Source organism: Anastrepha obliqua, chromosome 3 (genome assembly GCF_027943255.1).
Source record: "Anastrepha obliqua isolate idAnaObli1 chromosome 3, idAnaObli1_1.0, whole genome shotgun sequence".
NCBI classification, from domain to species: Eukaryota; Metazoa; Arthropoda; class Insecta; order Diptera; family Tephritidae; genus Anastrepha; species Anastrepha obliqua.
The window spans coordinates 22,525,168-22,548,671 of record NC_072894.1 but is presented as its reverse complement, the minus strand read 5'-3'; the positions used below and the strand labels follow the sequence as shown (position 1 = coordinate 22,548,671).

Here is a 23,504-nt window from a genome sequence, read left to right as displayed (position 1 = left end):
GGGGAATGTTTATGCTGCTACAACAACAACAACGACAGACATGGCTATATCTACGTCTCCCATCATTCTAAGAACTCTTTCTACACATTTCGATTATATTATGCTGTCACATACAAATGTTATGTGAACAAAATTATAACACTTTTGGGCACAAGTGCGCGGGTATAATGAGACATTCAATGCCATTGCACTTTCGCTTGATATGCAAACACAGTACACAAACTTATATATTATTAGCTATTCAAAATATTTTTAAATAGAAAAATAAATGAATTGCTGTTAAAAAAGAACATTACCGTTATAAACTCGATGAAAATGTGCGATATCTTATCTCAACGTATGCACCACCAATTTATTAAATTTACTACGCTCCTAAAAATATTCATATAAATACACAATATTTCTATTTATGCGCAAATTTAAAGATGCAATTGAAAAATTTGGCTACCACTGTAGTCCAAGTTAATGAATAGCAGCGAAGTATATCGCATTTGAAAGGAAACGAAGGGCCGAAAAAACTTAAAAAAGTTTAACTTCTATTTATGGCAAAATTAATTTTTTGTCTTATTTTCTATCCATCCATAAACGGGTAAATCTTAAAGAATATGAAACTTCAAAAAAAAAAAAAATAAATGCTAACCCTGAACAAACGATGTTTTATTTAGGAATAAGAGTGTGTTCGCCCCACTCACTAGTAGTCGCGTTCGATAACACAAAAATTTGTAATAGTTATTTCTAATTTTTGCAAGTAAGCGTTCGATAACGGCGAAGAAGTATCAATAGCATAAAAATTAAGAGAGAGAGAGCAAAGCGACAGTGCGATGCAAGAGAAACGTTCGTTTTATGGTGCAGAAATTTTAGCCAGCAAAAATTATCCATCACGAAAATATAATCTGCAAGCATATGATTGAATTTTTGTAAGCAAATTTATTTTTTGTGCAAACAATAAAATGGAAAATTTAACAACCAACAACAAAAAATGTGAGTATATGAGCATATTTATGGTAATTCTTTTGGGCAAAACAAAATTGTTTAAACAATCTCAGCTGATATGAGCTCGTATATGTACATATCTTCCACCGGTTTTTGCAAGTGATGGCACATTTCCATTACTTGCTTATTTGCTTTGTGTGCTCTTTGGGAGAGAATTTTCGGTTACGTTCTTTATTGATGGCTGGTGATGACTAATTTTGTTATCGTATACAACAACTCCTACATTGCGGTTGATTAGCTTTTTTAAGGGGTTTTATACAGTTAGAAGACCGAAAAAAAGCGAATTTTCCAGAGTTTTTTCTGAGGAAACTTTTAAATTTATTGATCTAAAAATTTGTACACATATTATGTTATTTTTTAACTGTATTTTACGACTTAGTATTCGTAAAAATATTTATATGGAAAAGAGCTACAGCTGATTTCCGGGAGCTCCTCTCAAAAACGATGTTTTGCGGTGACCACTATGTCTCTGAACTGGATCCTCTGAAATTAAAAAAACCAAACAGATTTCGTTAAAGTAATGCTAAATCTAGTAATTAATCGAAGGAATAAGCAAAATAAATTTTTTTGACAAAATGGTGGTTTCTCAAAGAAAAAAATCGATTTTTGACCAAAATTCGGTTTTAAATTGTTTATAAAAAAATATATTTGTTGGAGAGAAAAAATCTTCGATTAATTACTAAAAATATATTTAAGAAGCTTGTGTTAAAATTTGAGACTAATCGGTTTAGCCGTTTACAATGTTGGTCACCGACTTTGAAAACACCATTTTGAGAAAAACGCGTTTAAAGTTTGTAATTGTAGTTTCAAGCACTTGAAACGCCTTTTCAAATTTGCGTGTAACTTCGAAAATATTAACCGGAACGATATTAAATTTTCTGTGTGTATTCTTAAATATATGCACGAGTACATTAAGAAAATAAAATAAAAAAATCGATTTTTGGAAAATTCTAACTGTATGTGGGTTACATAATTTTAATTAATTTTATTTATTTACTTACTTAAATTTTTATAAATTTTTTTTTTATAATTTGTTTTATTTATTTATTTATTACAAACATATAAATACATATATAATATAAATAAATAAAAAATACATACCAATCTTTGTTTGCAACTAGTAACGAATAAACTACCCCGTAGTACAATACAATTTTGGTAACATAAAGACAGTTTTGTGAGGAGATAGTCCCTTCCTTAAGTTAACAGCCTCATGCCCGATCATGTGGTTTAAAACGGTGGAGTCGTCGGCTTAGGCCTGAGTTGTTGAGGGGTTTGCTAGCATACTCATTCGCGTGCCTTTGAAGTCTGAGAGAGTGGCGTTTGTTTATTAATTTTTTCAGGGACTATAAGGATCTTGGGGTCACCATGAACATCTTTATTGCGAATGAGCCAAGGTTAGTTAAGAACGGCTTTATTCTGTAGTCGTTGAGGTATATTTATATTACTCATACTTTGACTGTCGCAACCCCGTAATTGGACCCACATAGGACCACACAGGTTTTATAATTTCATTATGTAGAGCTATTTTATTATATATGGAGAGCTTTTTTCTCCGTCCAACTAGCCATTTCATTTTTATTATCATCAGGAGGATTTCATGCCTGATAGAACGCGTATCCTTGGCATTGTTGCGGAATTTTTGTGGCAGAACGTGATGCTGTCTCATAAAAACTAACACTGCCGCAATTAGTACAGTTCGCACACACTCTAAAATAAAAAAAAATTTATATTCACCTCGGCCGATTGTGCATAGATTGAATGAATGACCTAGCTTCAGCAAAAGAAGTTCGTAAGAACCAAGATCTTATTCAGTTAATTGCCTTGCCCCGCTAAAGTAACCAGAGTCAAACATATTTGGCAGCTTCATTTAAATAATCCAAGCTAAATTGTCAGTGTTATTTAATAAGCTCAAATTTTATTGTACACATAATTTATTTCCAAGCTTAGTTTGTGATATCAACACAGTTTTCTCATTTCGCCGCTTTTTTGTGTTTTTGAATTTTAATTAAAGTGGCGGTATGAAAATCCACAAAATGTCAGGGTATTCCATCGTTTGTGAGATCAAATTGAATTTTAACGTAAAACTGTACTGTACGGGCTACCGGTAATATAACAGCTTCTAGTTTTTTCTGATTTCAATTATTTTTGTTAATTATTATTTTATTCTATTTCTTAAATTGCGTTGAGTCATTTTTGTTTTGAATCGATTTTTTTATATTTATTTTAGTGTATTCGTTTTCATTTGTTGATTAAATTTCGTTTGATTTTGCGTGAGTTTTTATGTTGTCTTGGAAGTATATTAATTTCAGCGGAATTTTCTTGTTATTTAATTTTTTTTTAATTATTATTTTTTTTTATTTCGTTGCAGTTTCCTTAGACAGATATAGGCTTGCATGTATATGTAGTTATTTATTTTTATGGTACCCGACAGGTCTACGCGAACTTCTAATCTTGGAGCCATTTTTTATTACCAATTTAATTTTAAATATAAATATTATTAGATTTTAATTACTTACAAAAATTACTTTGCAGTATTAATGGACTTGGGTGTGCCGATTTTTGAACAACAGTAGGCAAGGGAACAAACTTTACAGAACCGATCCAGATTTACATTCGACCAGCGATGGTCACTCCGACACAACAACATCATAAGGGCTCGCTGTGTTTTGTACTGATTTAAGGGGTTAAGGGTAGTCAGAATTTTCAAAAAATTGGATTTTTTTTTGCATTTTCTTAAAGTTTAATACCTTAAAAATATTGTGTGAACATTTGAAGTGCATCCGACAAATACTTTTCGAGTTAATCAACAATTAACAAAGGGCGCTTGGGCGTTCCGGAGCGTTCGTATGCTGAATAAATGGATGCTGCACGTCTGAAAGTGGCAGATAAGCGCGCTAACGATAACCTTCGAGAAGTTTGAATGCTATGTAGGCAACAGCAAATCGATATTTTGGAAGCTACTATGACGACTGAAAAACTATTTTATGGTCCAAGACCCCTGACGCAGTGTAAGTAATTAAATAATTCGTGTAACTCTACATAAATCGATAGTAAAACTTGAAATGCGTTTTTCTCAAAACTCTGTTTTTTGAACTGGTGATCACTGTCAGTAGATTCCAATAAAATTTATACTGCTTTTGAAAAACATAAAAAACTCGTGCCTGATCGAAGGATTTTGTTTTTTTTCAAAAATTTCGATTTTTGTAAACTCTTGTCCGATTTATTTTAGATGAATCTTCGGACTTGTGATGATCAGCGCAAGGGACTTCTGGAGAAACGGGCTCCACACAAACATCGATAACTTTTACAATTATTAATTCGTTTCCACGACAGTCGGTTCTGCGTTACCGAAACGACCCGGATTTATATCCGGCCAAGGACTGTCACTCCAGCAGCATTCCCCGTATGTAGGTAGGGGGAATGTTTATGCTGCTACAACAACAACAACAACAACAATTATTAATTTTTTTTTTGAAATTTTGCTAAAGTCAAGTCGAAACATGATGTATTAATGCTATGTTTTTATTTTTGTAAAATAAAGCAACTGACAAACAAAAAAAAATTATGGAAAATCCTCATTTTTCGCGCCTCTGACTACCCCTAACCCCTTAATTACTTTAGTTTAGATGTCTTCAAGGCTAGGATAGCATATCTCGGTTTTGACAGCTAAAAACATTCCTCATAAATCGAATAAGCGACTAGTTTTTTTATATTCACACTGATTTTATTGAATTCTCATATAGAATCACATCCTTCGCACAATAAGTTTCCGGTGCATCAGCACGTTTTATTCATTTATAGTTTCAATTTAATTGTAATTGGCCAAAATGTTAAATATTTAGGTATATTCCTTTTTTTGCTATACTGTTTCACTTTAATAGTTGAACATAAAAATGACATTTACATTAATAATAGAGTTATAGTATATTAGAAGCTCATACCATAGTATTTGTGTAAGTAATGCAGTTGAGTTGTAATGTTACAAAATTAGTAATAAATTCTATTTAATTTTTTTATTTCATTATTTCAAGCTCCACTGCAGCACTTCCACAAGCTTCGCATCTTAAATGCTTACATACATATGTATACGAGTATACGTATGTATAAAACTGCCAACTGTTCAAGAAATGCGTTGACTACATCAAAATAATTACTTTTTAGCTGTGACAATTATGAAAATAAGAAAACATGCAGCTTGATCATTAGTTATTGACTTTAAGTATAAAACATATGATATCATAACTCAGCAGCTTAACACAGTAATTCAGTTATATTACGAAAACGAGTCAACGTAAAAAAAAAATGTTATGTGCATTACACCGCCTTGTACCGTCTATTTGAAATCTGTTTTAGCTTGCGACGTAAATATTTTCACTTTTGCATATAACAAAATCAAAAAGAAATGGAAATCTAATAGATAGGAGAGAAAACAAATATGTGGGCACAGTCTGATGTATGATTATGTCATGGTGCCGAAAACAGGATTGTGACGACAAATGCCAGGACCATATTCTTCATAGGCAGCCTTTGTGTGGCACACTTGATAAAACTCAGGCTGAAAGCACAAACAAGATTAATGAGTATAAAACACTACATGAAAATGAAATGAAAGTACCGTAGATGCCAACATGCTACCTCCAAACCACACTGCATATCGCTGCATATGATGTGTAATGACTTGAACATCGATTGGTTTTGGCTGCGAATGCATGATATGGAATTAAAATACTATATTCACGATTTTTTCAACACAATTTATACCTTGATGCGACCCTCTGATAAATTTTCGCTAATTCGTAGACGCGTATCAACTGATCGCTTGATATCACGCTGCAAACGACGACCAAAATCTTTGAACATAGTCGAACCACCACTCAAAACGATATTATTATATAGAGGTCGTCGCACATCAATCGGGCAATTTTGTATGACGTTGTCTACGATCTCCGATAGTGGAATGGTAAAATCAGGATTTGAAAATTCGGGATGGAAGAAAATCTCAGGTCCTAAAAGAAAATAAACGTGTACATACACAAATTTCATATTAATCCATGAGCTTTTCATTGGCACATTTTTTACTTGCCTAAGAAACGTTCGTAGCCCACATCCACACTGAATGGTTGCTTGGTCACCGCGTTAGTTCCAGTGTAGTTACGTATCCATTTGCCAGGTTCCGTATCGTATTTGGCAAATTCTTTGGCGATGTCTGGACAAATATAACAGTGCTTTTCTTTGATTGCTTTGGCAGTCTCTAAACTTTGCTCAGGCGGTATGCCAACTTCACGTTCGCGCAACAAACTCTGTATGAATGAGGTGATATTGCGGCCAGCAATTGGAATATGTTTGATGCAAGACCCAATAACATAGCCTTCGGCCTGAAATATTTGTTTTTATTATTATTTGTAGGGGATATATACAATATAACCCTAACTTAATTAGCACACTGGCGACTAGGGCTTTTGGTGCTATTGTTTTTTAATTATATTTTAAGACTTTTTAACGAATAAGACATTCAAATAATACTTAAGGGGTTATATACAGTGAGAATTTTCAAAAAATCGATTTTTTTTATTTTATTTTCTTAATGTCCTCGTACATTTATGTATTTACAAATACGCACAGAATTTAATATCGTTCCGGTGAATATTATCGAAGTTACACACAAATTTGAAAAGGCGTTTCAGAGTGCTTTTGAAACTTTAAACGCGTTTTTCTCAAACGGTGTTTTCAAAGTCGGTAAGCAACATTACTCGAAAACGGCTAAACCGGTTAGTCTCAAATTTTAACAAGAGCTTCTTAAATATATTTTTTTTAGCAATTACTCGAAGATTTTTTCTCAACGATAAATATTTTCTTTTGTTATAAGCAATTTAGGGCCGAAATTTCGGTCAAAAATCGATGTTTTTTGAGAAACCGCCATTTTGTCCAAAAAATTTATTTTGCTTATTCCTTTGATTAGTTACTAGATTTAGTATAACTTTAACGAAATCTGTTAGGTTTTTTAATTTCAGAAGATCCAGTTCTGCGATATACATAGTGGTCACCGCAAAACGTATTTTTGAGCTCTTTCTCTGTAGCTCCTTTCCAAATGAATACTTTTACAAATACTAAGTCTTAAAATACAGTTAAAAGATAACATAATACGTCTATAAATTTTAAGATCAAAAATTTAAAAATTTTCTCAGAAAATATTCTGAAAAATTCCCTTATAATCCCATATAACCCCTTAAACTACTTCACTTAAGGGGTCTTCTGGTCTCCAGCGAAAAAAAAATCGATTTTTTTTTTGCATAATTTTGTTGTATGTGTATGTGAGAATACGCCACAGAAAGGATTTTTTGAAAATCGCATTTTTTCACATTTTTCTGGGCACCGAAGTGTACCCTCCTCCGGCCGTTTTATCATAAACTTTATCTTTAAACGCGTTTCCCCGAAAATCGTGTTTTTAAGGCATTTTGGTCACACTTTTCATAGTAGTTATACTCCGATTTCAATGGTTTTGGTCTTAAAAGGTTCGGAAAACTTACCGCTAAGTTTCCCCGTGTACGATTTTTGAAATTTTTTTTCATTCCATTTTTATAACCTTTTAAAGTTCAAAAAATGAGCAAAAAAAATTTTTTTTGCGAATTGTTGCATAACTTTTGAAAAAAATTAAAAAAAAAAAATCTGTCACGGGAAAACTTAACCAGGGCAACTCTGAAGACAACGCATATCTAATTTTTGCTTTCTGATTACCCAGGTGGAAAAACCGTGATCAAAATAAAAAAAAAAAATTTTTTTAAATATTCACAGGATTTGTCACAATCAATCCCCAAAAAAACCCTTCATTTCAGGGCCTCGAGACCAGAAGACCCCCTTAATACAAACAAATTGGTTTTCCATAAATATTTGCACTTACTAGTTTACTTCAATTAATTTATTGAACAAAATTTGTATTCGACGCTGTACCCAATCGCCCTTATATTTCGATAAGATAAGAAAAAACTAACAAAGCTTCACAACATTTTTAAATACATACCACGGGAATAACGTGTGTTACACCATCGCCGCTATCTACAACAATGCCAGTAAGTGTGCGTCCTTCCACAGGCCTGGCAGCCCAGCTGGCGGCCAATGCAAGTACAGCCTGAAACAACGTCCAATTATATATTAGTTTTCATATACTTTTTTTTTAATTCATTGACGCACCTGCACTGCAATGTAGAGACCAGGAACATTAAATGTTTCAAACATAATCTCAGCGGTATATTCGCGATTTTCTGGTGTATTTAGTGGGGGCTCGGTTAGCAAAAAGTGGTGATCTTCTGGTTCGGCACGCAGATATTTAAAAATACACTGCTCCAGAAATCGTTCCATCAAATCCCAGTCTTCCACTAGACCATGACGCACTGGGTACTAAAACAATATTCGAAGTTGTTAAATCAAGTATGTTTCTTGCATTCTTTAAAGTTATCTTGAATTGTGCTATTAGTCATCATTAGTCACTGCCTTAACTTATACTGCTTTTGTTTAATACTTGCCTTCACCGAGTATCCGGTGGCATCGAATGCTTCATCGCCAATATAGAAATCCAAATCTTCGACGCCTTTTGTTATTCGCCGCGTATTCGTATCTCCCACGCGTGCCGTCTCCTTAATCGCAATTGCCGATGGAATGATGAATTGCGGTTCTTTGTTACCTGCATACCCCAACTTCGTATAGCTGGAAATGTAATATAAAATATTAATTATCAATCAACTATTTTTCTTTAACAGAACTTTTTCGGTCGTATTGTTATGTATGTTTTTGATGGTTACTTTGCTTTGATGGGGGCCGCTTGTACACCAACACGTACACATACAGTGATCAATGAACCAGCGACCTCCTTTTCTGCAGCAATTACTCGCTCACTCACCCTGTGCCCACGTCGATCACACAAGCCGGTAGACGTCCTGCCATTATGCTGAAGCTCTAATATGTAATATTAACACTTTCCGGAAGATCTTTAACAATTTTTATAAGCTAACTGCATTAATCTAATAGTAAAATTTATGTTTTCCAACCACACCTTTCTTGTTCAAAGCACTTTTCCTTCTTTTATCGAGAAAAGAAAAAATTACTGACATTTCATGTTGCTGTCAATTCTATGCGTCACACTGACAGTTTACAAAGAGAAGAATAAAAAGAGAACTAGCTGGGAGAATTGCCATTTCAAAGCTAAATTAGAACACAAAAAATACAACAATCCTTGTTGCATATTATGGCACTGTTTTTATTCATAAATTCGGCTATCTGCTGCATACAACTGTTTGAAACTATTTGCGCAAATATTTTACAAAAAAATAATGTTTGTCTTTTCCCAAAACGAATATTTCGGTTACGACGGCGACCGAAAATTTGGGTTGGTCGAAAGAAAGGTCGAATGACTCAAAGTTTGCTGGCGACCAACTTTGATGAGAGCGATTTCTTGAAAAACCATTAAACTAAAAACTTAAGCAAAAATCGCCTTGTTTCTAACTTCTTAGCACGCAAGCGACATGCTAAGGCCAGTGATAATAGGGAAATTGTTTTAATATATTTCCAAATTAAATCGTTCATCGTTACTTTGTATATTTTTAGAAGTACTTGCTTTTCTTTGGTCACGAAAACTTCATATCATGGATTAAAGGGAAATTTATTGTTTTGCTCACTGCTTACTAGGTAGTAAGTGAATCGAAAGCAGCTAATACATGAGATAAGGTAATATTCATTTATTTAAAGTGTATTGGCATCTCTGAATGGAATTGACAGTACGTAGTTGACCAAGTTTTTTGCAAAGAAAATAAAATATTTTATCATATATGAAAAATTGTAAAAGTGCAGATAATTGTCAGGGGTTGTTTCCAAATCGAATTAAATATAAAGAAACACAAAGCAGAATAAACTAGAAGGCTGGTATAGTGAAAGAGTTTGTGATAATCAATAAATAGTTTCATGTTTGATGTTGATTTTTGTAAAGTTAGAAGGTAAAGGGAAGGACGAACAACAATTGTGCAGTGCCAGTAGTTGTGTGGTACCAAAAAAGTAAAGTACGTAGAAAGTGAGCAACGTACTTCGGCCATAATTAAATTCTTAAACAAAGAAAGGTGTGTGAAGGCGATATAAACTGTATTTATTCAAACAAGATTCTTTAAATTGCTTTGTTAGTTTAAATCAACGAGCAAAGGTATAAATTTCGTGGACAAGTGTACATTCTCATACCCCCTTTTGCAAGACAAATTATTGCGTAGGCGCATATACATATTTCCTTTATTGCCGATCGGTCAATACCATCAGTCACAGTGTCTACATACGAAAGCATGGATTTGCAGCATATGGAGAATGGCATCAGTGGTGGTGGCCACGGTGCTGGTGTTGTACCCACTGGCGGCTTCAGTGAATCTGACTTTCAACGGCTGGCGCAAACCATCGCGACAAGCATACAAAAAATTTTACAAAATGGTAAACTATGTTTATGGATAACAAATATGTTTATGCCAATTTAAATAACTATAAAATTCCCATTTACAGTCTCTACTATGCAACGCATGGTCAATCAATTCAATACTCCACAGGACTCGCCAGATTTGAAGAAACAGCTGTAAGACAGTTAGGTTGTATATTAGGCTAGTAATATTCACTTTTATATTCTTTGTAGACATCAAATAATGACCTACACACATCAACTGGTTTCGGATACAAATAATCAATTGAAAGAGGTCGATAAATGCAAAGAACGTCATTTGAAAATTCAACGCGACCGCTTGGTAGATGAATTTACTGCTGCCCTAACTGCGTTTCAGGTAAACATACGACCTACAAATATAAGGTGTTAATATGTGTTATGAATATCCATTTGCTTCAAGAAATTATACATCTATACATATGTATAATATGGCTGAACGTTGGGATGCATCACTCCATAAAATAAAATCGGTACTGGCATATTTTTCAAGACTTCCGCCAAAATAATTCGGAAAAATATTAAATCTGATTTTTTAGACAGTTTCATATTTCTACAGTTCATGCCAATCTTAATCCCTAGCTACCCAGTATGCTTTTATAACGTATCTGACCAGTAGTGTCCAGCGGATACACTAAATAAATCCAAGACATTTCTGAAAAAAAAACAAAGACATTTTGATTGCAAAAAAAAAATATTTAATATTAGTATAATATACTTCAATATATTGGCTTTCATGTTTTACTAATTCAATTGAATCTGATGAACTTTAAAATTAATTATTAACTTAAAACATATTTTATAAATTTTTTTCTGGTTATAAATATTAAGGGGGAAGTCTACTGTGACAAGGGAAAAAACAGGCTTATTTTCCGGATTTTATTTCTAACAAAATATTGCTCGTACATAAAATCTATTTAAACTCTTATCTTTATTATATATTTAAGTTTTTGAAAAAAAAATTTTAAGTCAAAATATTCAAAATGGCCGCTGTGGCACTTCTGCAAGCGCAGGTCCGCTTTTCTTAGGTGCCTAAACGGTGTACATGAAATCTTACGTTTCGGTGATCTAAAACAAAAAAACAAAATATTGTTATCATATACATAGTATTGACTCTCGTCTGACGTAGGATTATGTCGATAAAAAATTTTGGCGTTGAAAAAAAAATTCTTGAAATTTTTTTCTTTTTTTTTTGCCTAAAATTGATGTTACTACTGTTTATAACAATTTAACAAATAACGATATCAAAAAAATCCTATGTCAGACGAGAGACACTATTACAGAGAATATATAATTAAAATTTTAAGCTGATTTATTTATCAGAACTCGAGATATCGTGTACACCGTATACAAAAACTTAGTTTCGAGAAAAATGCGTTTAAAGTTTCAGTATAGCAGGTACGCGCTTCGGGAAAAGGTCGACATTTCAACGAAGAAAAATTTAGCCAGCTGTAACACATATTGTACCTTATTTAAGAGGGTTCAAAGTATTTTTTAAGCTAATAAAAAAAAATCGATTTTTTGAAAAATTCACAGTAGACTTCCCCCTTAAACTGTTTATGTTAAAATTTGGTTCCACTTTGAATATGGCTAAAACCTAGATAAGATGGTTTCGCAGAAATAATTTCTAAATAATTTAAAAGTGTTTCAGCGATACACTTTTGCGTTGTTAAGGGTTAATATGCTTCCGACATATTTCAGCGGAATTCTTAAAATATAATAAACTAGTAAACCCGGATCGCTTCGCTGGGCACACTAAAATAGAATAGATATGGTTAAGAACAGAAAAGATAAGGTTTTCATATTATTTATTTCTTTATTCTTTATTCAAACGCTTTGGCATAAACAATATTTGTTTTTCTATTTGTTTTTGAGTAAATATAAAATATAAATTGAAAATCAGGAAAAAGTATTGTTTTTAAATTTCAAATCAACGCAAATGAATAACTAAGAAACAATCGTCTTTTTTCCTGATCATTCATGAATTTTTCGTTTCAATTTATATGTTTTATTAAGCGTAGACCTCTTTTAACCATTATCCATTTATATTTTTCAAAAAAAAAAAAACGAAAATTTTTTTTTTCCACGAACACATAATTTCATTTGAACATTCGGATTTCACATTAAATTCTCAAATTTCGTAAGAAATTATTCACTGATGAAAATCCACTCCAAAAAAATTTATAAAAAAATTCACAAACAATTTTTACACTTTGCACTTACGTCTTCTCCTTATGGCATCCAAATCAGAAAGAAATATTGACACATTGTAACTCACACTGTCAAGTTCAGTTCAGTGACAGCATTAAAAAAGTAAACGACATTATGGCTGGTTCAAAAGAACGCTGTACGCATTACCAGTGTTCCGAATTACAACCAAACTTTACGAAACCCATTTTCAATACTTACTTAACAATGTGTGTAAGTTTGGTTTAATTCGGTGCAAAGACACGGCGGGTCCACGTTTTGGCATATATTTCGAGACCCCAGTCACGGAGCGGCATGAAAAATACTCTGTACTAAAGCATTCACCAACAGCTTCCATTTGATACCCATATGGTACATACACATCCGAAGGTTACCCGGGTCCACGTTTTGACCTATATCTCGAGCCCTATCCACCAATAGGCATCCAAACTATACGTAAACCATCTTCAATACCTACTTAACAATGTGTGTAAGTTTGGTTTAATTCGGTGCAAAGACACGGCCGGTTAGCGAACACACACAAAAAGTTGACTTTATTTTATATATAAGATTTTATAATTCTGATGGAAATCCCGCTACATTTTTTGTGAAACACCCTAATGTGCATAGCAACGTATGAACTTAGTAAATATGTTTTAAATGCTTTTAAGAAATTTTAATCCTATAGCTTCCTTATCTTGACTTTGTATTCATTACTCATTCGCTATCCGTTTTCGAATTAGTCCAATGGTATCTTTATTGTGTCTTTTTTTAATTTGTGTGTACTAAAGCTGCCACCAATAAATCAACCCAATGTTTCAATGGTTACAACTTGAACTATATTGTAATATATATCATTTTAAAAAATCTGCGCTGTCTGGTTTAAGAGCCTGTATGCGAATGTATCCACAAAACAACCAATTTTTATCATTTTAAGTACATTTTATTTGTTGCCTAATCGCACTTAAAAATAACATTTTACTTGTATTAAATTGCGCAGCACTTAATTTATAAATTGAGTCTTTTTTTTGTTAGCAATTACGTTGAAATCAGGTTCTCGGATTAGGTGATAACAAACAATTTCTTAATTGAAGCTTTTTATTGATGATTTTATTAGGACGTACTAAAAACCCCATTTTCGTCAAAATTGCAAATAGAGGGTATTGAATATACCATAGACGCTCGATATGTTACTTTAGTGAAATACCTGGTCATTCGGGTAGCGTATACGAGATTGTCATTAAATTATTTATATTGTTTGGTAGATTGGGTTAATTTTCAAAAATGGGATGTATTTCTATTATTACCATATTGCTCCTCCTCCTTTAGATGAAACACTTGACTTTTTAAATAAAACCCTCACTGAACTATTTGACCATTATGTCCTGCTGTTTTTACAACAACAACAAACCATCCTATCCTCATTCTTTCCCACGACAGTCGGAACGACCCGAATTTATGTCCGGCCAAGGACTGTCACTTCAGCAGCATTTCCTGTATAGGTATGTGAAATGTTTATGCTGTTACAACAACAGCTCGTCCGTACTGTTCGGGCTATGAAAAAGCTCTTGTCCATGGTACAATAAAAAAGTCCCTCTAGCTTTAAAAACTCGAAGCAAATTGTATACAAAATGGAGTAGAGCCAACACTGACCACGCTTGGTCACAATACAAGAATGCAAGAAATAAAGGTCCGCCATTATAAGAAATGCAAAGCGGCTGTACTTCAATAGATGTAAATTAAATCCTTCACTACTATCTAAAGATTTATGACGTAATTTAAAAAACCTGAATGTACATGGAAAATTTAAGTATGATTGATCCTGATTAATGACTATTTTATTAGCGTTTTGAGAATTAGCAATATTTCACCAGCTTAAAATTTTATCAGCAATTTTAGTTTAAAATATGAGTTTCAATTTGATGAGGTATCGGAATCAGAAGTTTTGATATCTCTCATGGGTATTAAGGCGAATGCCATTGGAGAGGATGGGGTAACCTTGAAATTTGTGAAACTTGAGCTACCCTTTAATTCTAAGCACTCTAACACATATTATTAATCCCTACTACAACTTTATGTTTTCGAACAGAGTGCAAAAAGCTGTCGCTGTGCCTGTAGCCAAAAATACCAATGTTACTAGCTCTAGTGATTATAGGCCTATAAGCATTTTACCAATCAAAGGTGTGCGAGTCGCTGATGGTAGGCAAATTTCATCATTTGGTAAAATAGTTTATTGTCCCCATACATATACGGGAATGCTGCTGAAGTGACAGTCCTTGGCCGGATATAAATCCGGGTCGTTCCGGTTACGTAGAACCGACTGTCGTGATAACGGTGTTTAGCTGCTCTACGGCTATGATAAAAATACTTGACATAAGGATGCAGTTTAACAACGGTGTAAAGTTTAAGTACTTTTTTAGATTTTATGATAGTGCGGATAGGGGTTGGTGTCGAAATTCTGTATGTACAAAATTCTAAAAACAAAATTCTGCTTTTTTAAAATTCTGCTTTTTTAAAATTCTGCTTTTTAAAATTCTGCTTTTTTAAAATTCTGCTTTTTTTAAATTCTGCTTTCTAAAATTCTGCTTTCAAAATTCTGTATTACAAAATTCTGTATTAAAATATAATGTTAACAATGTTAAAGAGGTAATGTAATTATTTAATTTATTATTATTTTTTTTATTTTTATTCGAGATATTAAATAAAAAATAATAATAATAATAATTTTTTCTTCAGTTTCGATAGAATCCACAGTATTTTTGCGTAGAACTTTTTTTCGCGTGGGCGGCCTTCGGCTGCGCTTCAAAAAAATTAACGTCATCAGTCCAACTTCGGCTATGCAATCCACAGTATTTTTGCGTAGAACTCCTTTCCGTGTTAAAACCATTGAGGCCTTCCAGCCTTTTTTTTTATTCAATATCTCGAAAACTAAGCGAGATATCAAAAAATTTTACTCCTTCATTTCGTTTTCTTTTGTCGAGTTCTATAAGAATCCGCCATAAGATTGAGGCGCCAAGGAAACAGCAGAATCCCCTCGTACATATGTACATACCTACATTAATTATAGTTGATAACAGTTATACATTGGTATGTACATATGTTTGCAATCAAATATTACCTGGAGATGAGAACTTTGACTCTCTTCTTGTATGACGAAAATCACAAAACTTGAATAAAGCAGAATTTTTCGCATTAAACATGCAGAATTTTGAAAAAGCAGAATTTTAGAAAGCAGAATTTTAAAAAGCAGAATTTTTTTGCAATTTACAGAATTTTGTCATCCAGAATTTTGTAATACAGAATAATGACACGCTTCCTGCGGATAGTTATGATGAGCTACCTTTTAGGAAGAACTCAAAAGGTAATGCGCAAGGCTGCCTGCTCCATGTCTTGTTTTGTTGTTGTCTCCGGTGTGCCACAAGGTTATGTCCTTTTGTTTAGTCTTTTTACGAATGATTTACTCTCTGTGCGTGATTTACTCTCAGTATCTCAATGTTCATCCTTATGCTGATGATATTGAATTGTATTTGTCCAGTAGTGGAATATTTATTATTTAGTGGATTATTTATTTTATTATTTATTATTAAAGTCAAACATACAACTCTGAGTTATTTTGACAATGATTGACCTTAAGAATAGTTGACATAATTAGATCGTAGATAAAAGGATTAATAATGCAATCAAAATTAAAATTACAGCTAGTGGTAAAGAAGTTGAAGTTGGAGAAAGTATTAAAAAAGGAAAGTAAGATAAAAATAGTAGTATTAGGAGTACGGATTAATTGGAATAGATTGAAGCGCGAGCTTTCTTATACGCTTAATTTTATGAGCTGAGGTATTCCAAAGACGGACAGAGAACACAAAGTATTGACGTTCAGTCACCAAACAACTGTATTTCATCGGGACTAAGTTTAACGAACGGCAAGACTTTGAAAACACAAATCGATATTTGAGGTAATACTAAACATTTAAACCTAAGCAAATCGTCAAAAGATACGGAAGCAATGTTTTCGCAAAAACAGAAAAGAGGTAATAAGTTTTTTTACAGTAAACGTATCTTGCAATGTTGTTATACAAATCATTAAGGGGGGAGCCTGGTTCATAAGGTCAAAAAAATCAATTTTTTTTTTTCGTTTTAAGGGGGGACCCTCATTTATCGGGTCAAAAAAATCGATTTTTTGGAAATAATTTTAATCTATTCTACAACTATTTAAGAATATACTTTCAAAATTTCAAGTCGATATCTGTATTTTTGAAGGAGTGACAAAATTTTTAACAGGACGCGACGGGTGGCCTGATCGCCTGTATCCAAAACTTTAAACGCGTTTTTCTCGAAACATCATTTTTCGATTTTGTGTACACAATTGAGAACGCTGTTTTCAATGTGACATTAAGTGTTTTTTAAAAAAAAAAGATTTTCATATTTTTTTGTAATTTTAAAGTCAATTTTTATGCATGAAAAATCACTTTTAACATAAAACTGGGTAAAAAATATCAATTTCGACATTTTTTTTTTAAATCAAAATGTCACATCGAAGGTATTATCCTAAAGTTTTAAAAAAAATTTGGTTTTTTTATTTCAGAAAAAAATTCAGAGCGCTAGAATGTACACAGATAGAATGAGGTGCCATGGACGAGGTGTATATTTCCATACTTAAAATGTTTTTTTTCTTCTCCGAAAATTTTTGTAGACAGTCAAGACATTTATTAAAGTACTTTATGAATTACAAAACGTTTGAAGTTATTTTACCTGAGAAAAAAATTCCCAAAAATGATGCATTTTTCGACCGTCTAAATGAGGGTCCCCCCTTAAGCGATTCCTAATATATTTCAGAATATTCACACAAAGTTACAGAGCTGTGACCGGACAGCTATAGTACAAACTTTATCTTCTTTTCTCGACTTTTCGTTTTTATGATTTCTTTGAATTGGCGTACATGAATGAAAAAAAACTAATGAACCTTTTGAAATGAATCATAGCATGTTCCCTTCACTATTAAATTCTCTTCTATTTGAACTAACAAAATAGATAAAAAAAAAATTTTCAAGATTTTTATAACAAGTTGAAGTGAATTTTTTTTTTATAGAGAGGCATTTTTTTCTTTAAAACCTCCAAAAAGGTGAAATTTTGGAATTTCTCTCAGTTTTCTTAGTTCATCTAGAATAAAAAATCATGATAATTAGAAATCCATTTGAATTTTTTGCTTTAGATAATAATTACGAGCTGTATCTTGTACGCCAGTTGGAAACTCCAGCGTTGCAGCGTTCTACTAATTTCTATGTTAAAAATTTTTTTCAACTTATTTTAACCAGTACAAAAATTTTTTATACTTTTTAAATGTTATTAAAAGATAGAAAAAACTTTGCAGTGCTAAATTAATTTTTTCCTTAAAAACAAAATCGCAAAGAGATGCAATTTTTAGACCTCATAAACCAGGCTCCCCCCTTAAGCTTACTACTTACACAAACTATCACAAGGAGTATATAACTCACAACCATACAGTAATGTTGGTAACAAATACGTTTAAGCTAATAGCAGTCAAATAAATTTACTGGTGTAAAATGTTGAGTAGTCCATAAATTTCGGAGTATACCCTAAACTTTGCCTATGGCAATAAAGATGTGGTTACTCCATGTCTAAGTTCTATTTAATGTAACCCCCAAATTTTTAAGAAGTGCTTAGAATTGGTCCAGTTAAAGAAATTTGTTTTAAAATTTGTTTAAGTGCGGCCATTGATATGACCACATTTCTTTGTGTAAAACAAAATTTTAGGATGCAGGGTTTTTGATTGTCTGGCGGCTAGTAATTGAATATTTATGTACTTTATAAACTAATTTAAGTCAAAACTCCCAAATACCTTAACGATAAACTAAGATTGATGAAATCTAACAGGTATCAAATTCTGATTGTCCCCAAGTATTGGTACTTGTCTTCAGCAAGGTTGCTCTTATTAATGTTCTGGGGCTTTAGAACTCAATTACTGAATCTATCAAAGCTGTGTTCGTTAGGAGTAACTACAAAGTGGAAATACACGATTATTTTCTATATGATAAAAGTGGTTGTGATTAAAAAGTTATAATTTCTCTGTCTCTCTAATTTCTACTATTAATCCTTATATTGGCAAACCTTCGAGCGTATTTCTGCCATGAAAAAGCTCCTCATGAAAGACATTTGCCGTTCGGAGCTTGAAACTGTAGGTCCCTCCATTTGGGAAACAACATCAATACGCCCACCACAAATAGGAGAAGGAGCTCGGCCAAACACCTAAAAAAAGTGTACGCGCCAATTATTATTATTTTTTTTAACCTTATCTTGTATGTTTCTGACTATTCCTAAGTTTATTTTAGATTCCATTTCATTATATTTTATTTACAGTTAAATTTAAATAATAACTTTCTTTAAATTGTTAGTTTTAAGTTTGCGTTGTACGAGTATAAAAATAATTGATTTCAAATTTGTAGCTTCCCACAGCCATGTATTATAAAATACCTAAAAGTCTTACAGATACTCATTTCTTAAGCAACTAAATAAGTACCATAAATACATAAAATGCACATACATACCTACACACATACACATATATGTAATTATTTATTCAATGGCAACAGTATTTTACTTGAAAACTCATATATATATCACTCTTCTTTGTTTATGAAGGCCGTTCAACGCAAGACAGTCGATATCGAAAAGAATGCTGTACGACAAGCGCGTGCGCATAGTTACAACATTAGCAAACCACCGGGTACGAACAGCAGCAGTGGCAATAGTGGCGGTGGCACCAATGGCAGCAACAGCAGCGGTTCTTTCTTCGAGGATAACTTTTTTAATCGCAAATCAAATCAATCACAACAGCAAACACAAATGCAAGAGGAAATCGATTTGCAAGCGTTAGAAGAACAAGAACGGCAAATACGCGAACTGGAGGTAAATAGAGTGACTCTCTTATAAGAAAAATCATCGTACAATAGGTCTGTTCATGTAAAAATTATCCAGTAACTTGCTAGTAACTTAATTTCCGAGAATTAGCTACCAAAGAGAAAAATATCCAAAAAAAGTACATGAACGCAAAACCAGTGACAATTTGCAAGCGAACAGCTGATTAAACTGTTGGCGGGAAAATCCAAAAAATTAAATATTTTCTCAGTTGAGCTACCTCGTATTAAATTGCAAACTAAATTAAGCAAATAAAATGCAAAACAACGAGCTTCGGAATTACATGATTTCATATTGTCCACAATAATTTGTTCCATTTAATCATCGCTGTCAGATGAAGAACATTGCATCAGCAATTGCATTGTGGCAATCAAAGATTTCTTCATATTTTCCTTGCTTATTATATATATAAATATATAGCTAAATTAGTTAATAACTAAGAAGTAGAAGATTAAAACACAAAAGATACCTTCAATGCTTTCGATTTGTATTTCGGATACTGCAGCAACGGTGACTGGAGGCTGTGGTTCAGAAGTATATACACACCTCTATATCATTGGCCGATTCCTATTTGATATATGACTTCAAATAAGCTTTATAAATTTTATCTAAAATATATTTATTTTCATTCTCCATTTTAATTTTAATTTTTATTTTTTAGAACTTTAAATTAATAGTAAAATATTAAATATTAAAATTTAATTCGCAAATCTTAAGGGGTTATATACCTTGTGAGCCCAAAAAAATGGACGATTGTCATAATGTTTTTTTTTGTATATGTTTTAGAACTTTTATTCAAATGAGGCATATATCATACTGAAGGGTAACTCTCGAAGAATACATTTTGGTGTTTTATTTTAAAAAATGTTATTATTTATTGTTGATATCGCCCCTCCCCCGAAACGCCATTTTTTAGAAGAGGCTTACGGTGATCACGGTAGCGCATGAGCAGCTCAACTGAAATCAAAAAAAATTAAACGATTATTGTAGAAAAATGTTTTTTAGTGAATCTGAATGATTTATTTATCCAAAAAAAATTTTTCTCGATATGAACGGCTTTGCACAAAAAAAAAAGGATTTTTGAGGGGTTGAAAAATTAAAATTTATAAAAAGTGAACCGTTCAGATTCACGAGGTTGTAACTTCGAATAATTAAAAAAAAAGTTTATGCAAATCGGTCAAATAATTCTTGATAAATAATGATCACCGCGACGGTAATTTTCAAAAAACACGACTTCGGGATAATCGCGTCTAAAGTATTGCGTGCACTTCTCGTTCCAAGAAAGGTCGCGCGCTTCCACGGTCTGTAACTTTCGTTCTAGTGCTCCGATCTTTATGATTTTTTGAATTTATATTTTTAGGATGATGCACTTTTAGAATATGCCATAAAAAAATTTCGATTTTTTAGTCCAACACAAGGTATATAACCCCTTAATTTGTGTTTATGTTTATTTTGCGATCAGCTGTTTTTCTAATTTGCAAATTCATACAAGTTAGTCAGTCAGCTGATCGCAAAGTAAAAATAAACACGAATTAAAATTTGCGAATTGCAATTGCTAATGAAATGTTCTTCATCTAACAGCGATGATGAAATGGAACAAATTATTGTGAACAAAATTAAATCATGTGATTCCGAAGCCCGTTGTTTTGCATTTTATTTGCTTTATTTTGTTTTTATTTAATAGGAGGTAGCTCAAGTGATTTTTTCTGCCAATGAACAGCTGAGTCATAAAACTTACAAATTGTCACTGGTTTTGTCTTGATCTACTTTTTTCGATATTTTCCTCTTTGAGATAGAATTCTCGGAAGTTAAGTTACTCGATAATATTTACATGAACAAACCTAATGCATCCAGTAAAAACTTGCAAATTTTCCCCAAAATGAAATGTCATTTCGCTCTCTCACTTTCCCCTACTTTGCAAATTTTTTCGATATATTTGGTTGTAGTTTGGTGGTTTAAAACAATTATTACAAACTATTTATTTGCTTCATGAACAGATCTAATGTCTTTATGTCTTTGCGTCCTATAGGAAAATATTGTTGGCGTGAATGAAATCTACAAGAAACTCGGTGCCATGGTGTACGAACAAGGTCTTACTGTTGATTCGATTGAATCGTCTGTGGAGCAAACAAGTGTGTTCGTGTCGCAGGGCGCTGATAATCTGCGTAAAGCCAGTTCATACAAAGTAAGTTAGTTTTTTACTTGTAAAATTTATGATTTTTCATTTGCCTAATCGGTCATCAATTTTTTTGTCTCTTTCAAATTTAGAATAAACTGCGCAAGAAGAAGCTGTTTTTGGTTGGCGTTCTCTCTGTAGTATTATTTATTATCATCATGATTCTCGTATTCGAGTTCAAGCAATAATTGCGATTGCATGCAGAAGAAAGTAGTTTTTAGCTCGCAATGTTTTCTTTCGCATTCACACATACTCGTATGCTGCTGCTGCAAAGTTGTAATTGAAGTTTGTTGCGTGCCTCAACGGAAATGTTGAAAGGTATATTGAATTGTTCAGGTGATATTTGAAAGCAAACACTTTTTAGGAAGTATAAAAAACTAAAACGAATACTACCACTTACAAAAATCCAATAAGTGATGAAATACCATGTCCATTGTCAGTTCGCAATTTGTACAATATGAATAGTATAGGTTTTCCAGTTTTGAAAATGGTTTGGGTTTCTTAATTTGTCTTCTGTAAACTTGTAAAGCGACAATTTCGTGAAATTAAGACCAAAAATGAAAGAAAAATATGTGAAATGTAAATTCTGATTTATAAAATTACTTTGTGGTGAAAGATATTTATTAACATATGCTGTATTGTATTATTTAACCTTAATATAAATTTATACCTGTATGCAAAAATATGTATTTATTTAATCTATATACCTATATATAGCACTCAATTATAAAGGTAAATTTGTATGAGCGACGCAAATATATGGAATTATAGTATGTAATTGTAAAGAAAAAGAAAGAAAATGCGTTATGTGGTAAATGCTGAACCCTTTTAATATTAATTCACTACACTGTGCTACATTACTCATTATTCGCATAAAATTGTATTAAAATTTAGGCACGCGTATGCTATCTATTATATTATGTATTTCTCTAAGTTTTGTTGCGTGACTTTTCTATTCACTTTTGTTTCTAATTAACAGTAAATTAGTGCTTGTATTGTGAGGCAAAAATTGTATAGCTTTGATTTGGTGGGAAAAGATTTCAAAATCGTTTATAAACACAAAAACCTACAAAGAACGATTAACGTAAGAACCAAGTAAAAGACATAATCTGGAAATTAATAAACAAAATATATGAAAGCACTGAGTAAACTTCTATTTATTTTAATTGAGTGTAAAAAGCTTTTGTTAGTTCGTGCTTTCCCAAAAAGCTTCGGATACAATGGTAATATTGTAACAAAATCGCCAGAGGAAGGCGGCACTGTAGTCTCAACAAGTAGATGTGAAATTATTTACACCTGTTGAAAATAAATTTTTAAAAACCAATACAAATAGTTTTTGAAATTGTAAGCAAATGAAGAAAGAAATACTTTCTGATATAGAGAATTTTACTTGAGAATCATTACTTGAATAAATTTCGTAACAATTGGTGACAGTGGAGCAAGGCGAATATATTAAAGGTGGTATCCAAGGCGAATTGAGTATTGAAGGTGGCGCCATTAAAAAAACAGTTTCTTACTTTGACGCCAGCTCCCTTCGCAATACAGAACAAAACAAACAAAAGTAGGAGAACTTACATGCTTGTGAAAATTCAGTGAATGGCTCTGTAGTATTTTGATTTGTGAGATTAAAATTAAACAAACTAAAGCAAACGAAATGCCTAGTGTTAAATCATTCCCATTGCAGCCGGTTCTACGTTACCGGAATGACTTGGGTGTTTCCCGACCAAGGGCTGCCGCCCCAGTAAACTAGCC

General features: G+C 32.5%; 2 protein-coding genes across 2 annotated transcripts; one reads left to right on the top strand and one right to left on the bottom strand.

Annotated features, from left to right (window-relative positions):
• Nucleotides 1–4,758: 4,758 nt before the first annotated feature.
• On the bottom strand, nucleotides 4,759–9,124 carry LOC129242931 (actin-related protein 3). Its single transcript, XM_054879870.1, has 8 exons — nucleotides 8,891–9,124; nucleotides 8,517–8,697; nucleotides 8,185–8,391; nucleotides 8,015–8,122; nucleotides 6,080–6,371; nucleotides 5,758–6,002; nucleotides 5,612–5,695; nucleotides 4,759–5,551 (listed from the first exon to the last, which is right to left on the bottom strand). The coding sequence occupies exons 1-8, from the start codon at nucleotides 8,932–8,934 to the stop codon at nucleotides 5,456–5,458; spliced, it is 1,257 nt and encodes a 418-aa protein (XP_054735845.1). The 5' UTR covers nucleotides 8,935–9,124; the 3' UTR covers nucleotides 4,759–5,455.
• A 625-nt stretch (nucleotides 9,125–9,749) lies between these two features.
• Nucleotides 9,750–22,893, top strand: LOC129242932 (syntaxin-7). Its single transcript, XM_054879872.1, has 7 exons — nucleotides 9,750–10,100; nucleotides 10,162–10,455; nucleotides 10,525–10,594; nucleotides 10,652–10,796; nucleotides 19,301–19,567; nucleotides 21,606–21,761; nucleotides 21,845–22,893. The coding sequence occupies exons 2-7, from the start codon at nucleotides 10,314–10,316 to the stop codon at nucleotides 21,938–21,940; spliced, it is 876 nt and encodes a 291-aa protein (XP_054735847.1). The 5' UTR covers nucleotides 9,750–10,100; nucleotides 10,162–10,313; the 3' UTR covers nucleotides 21,941–22,893.
• Nucleotides 22,894–23,504: the final 611 nt, after the last annotated feature.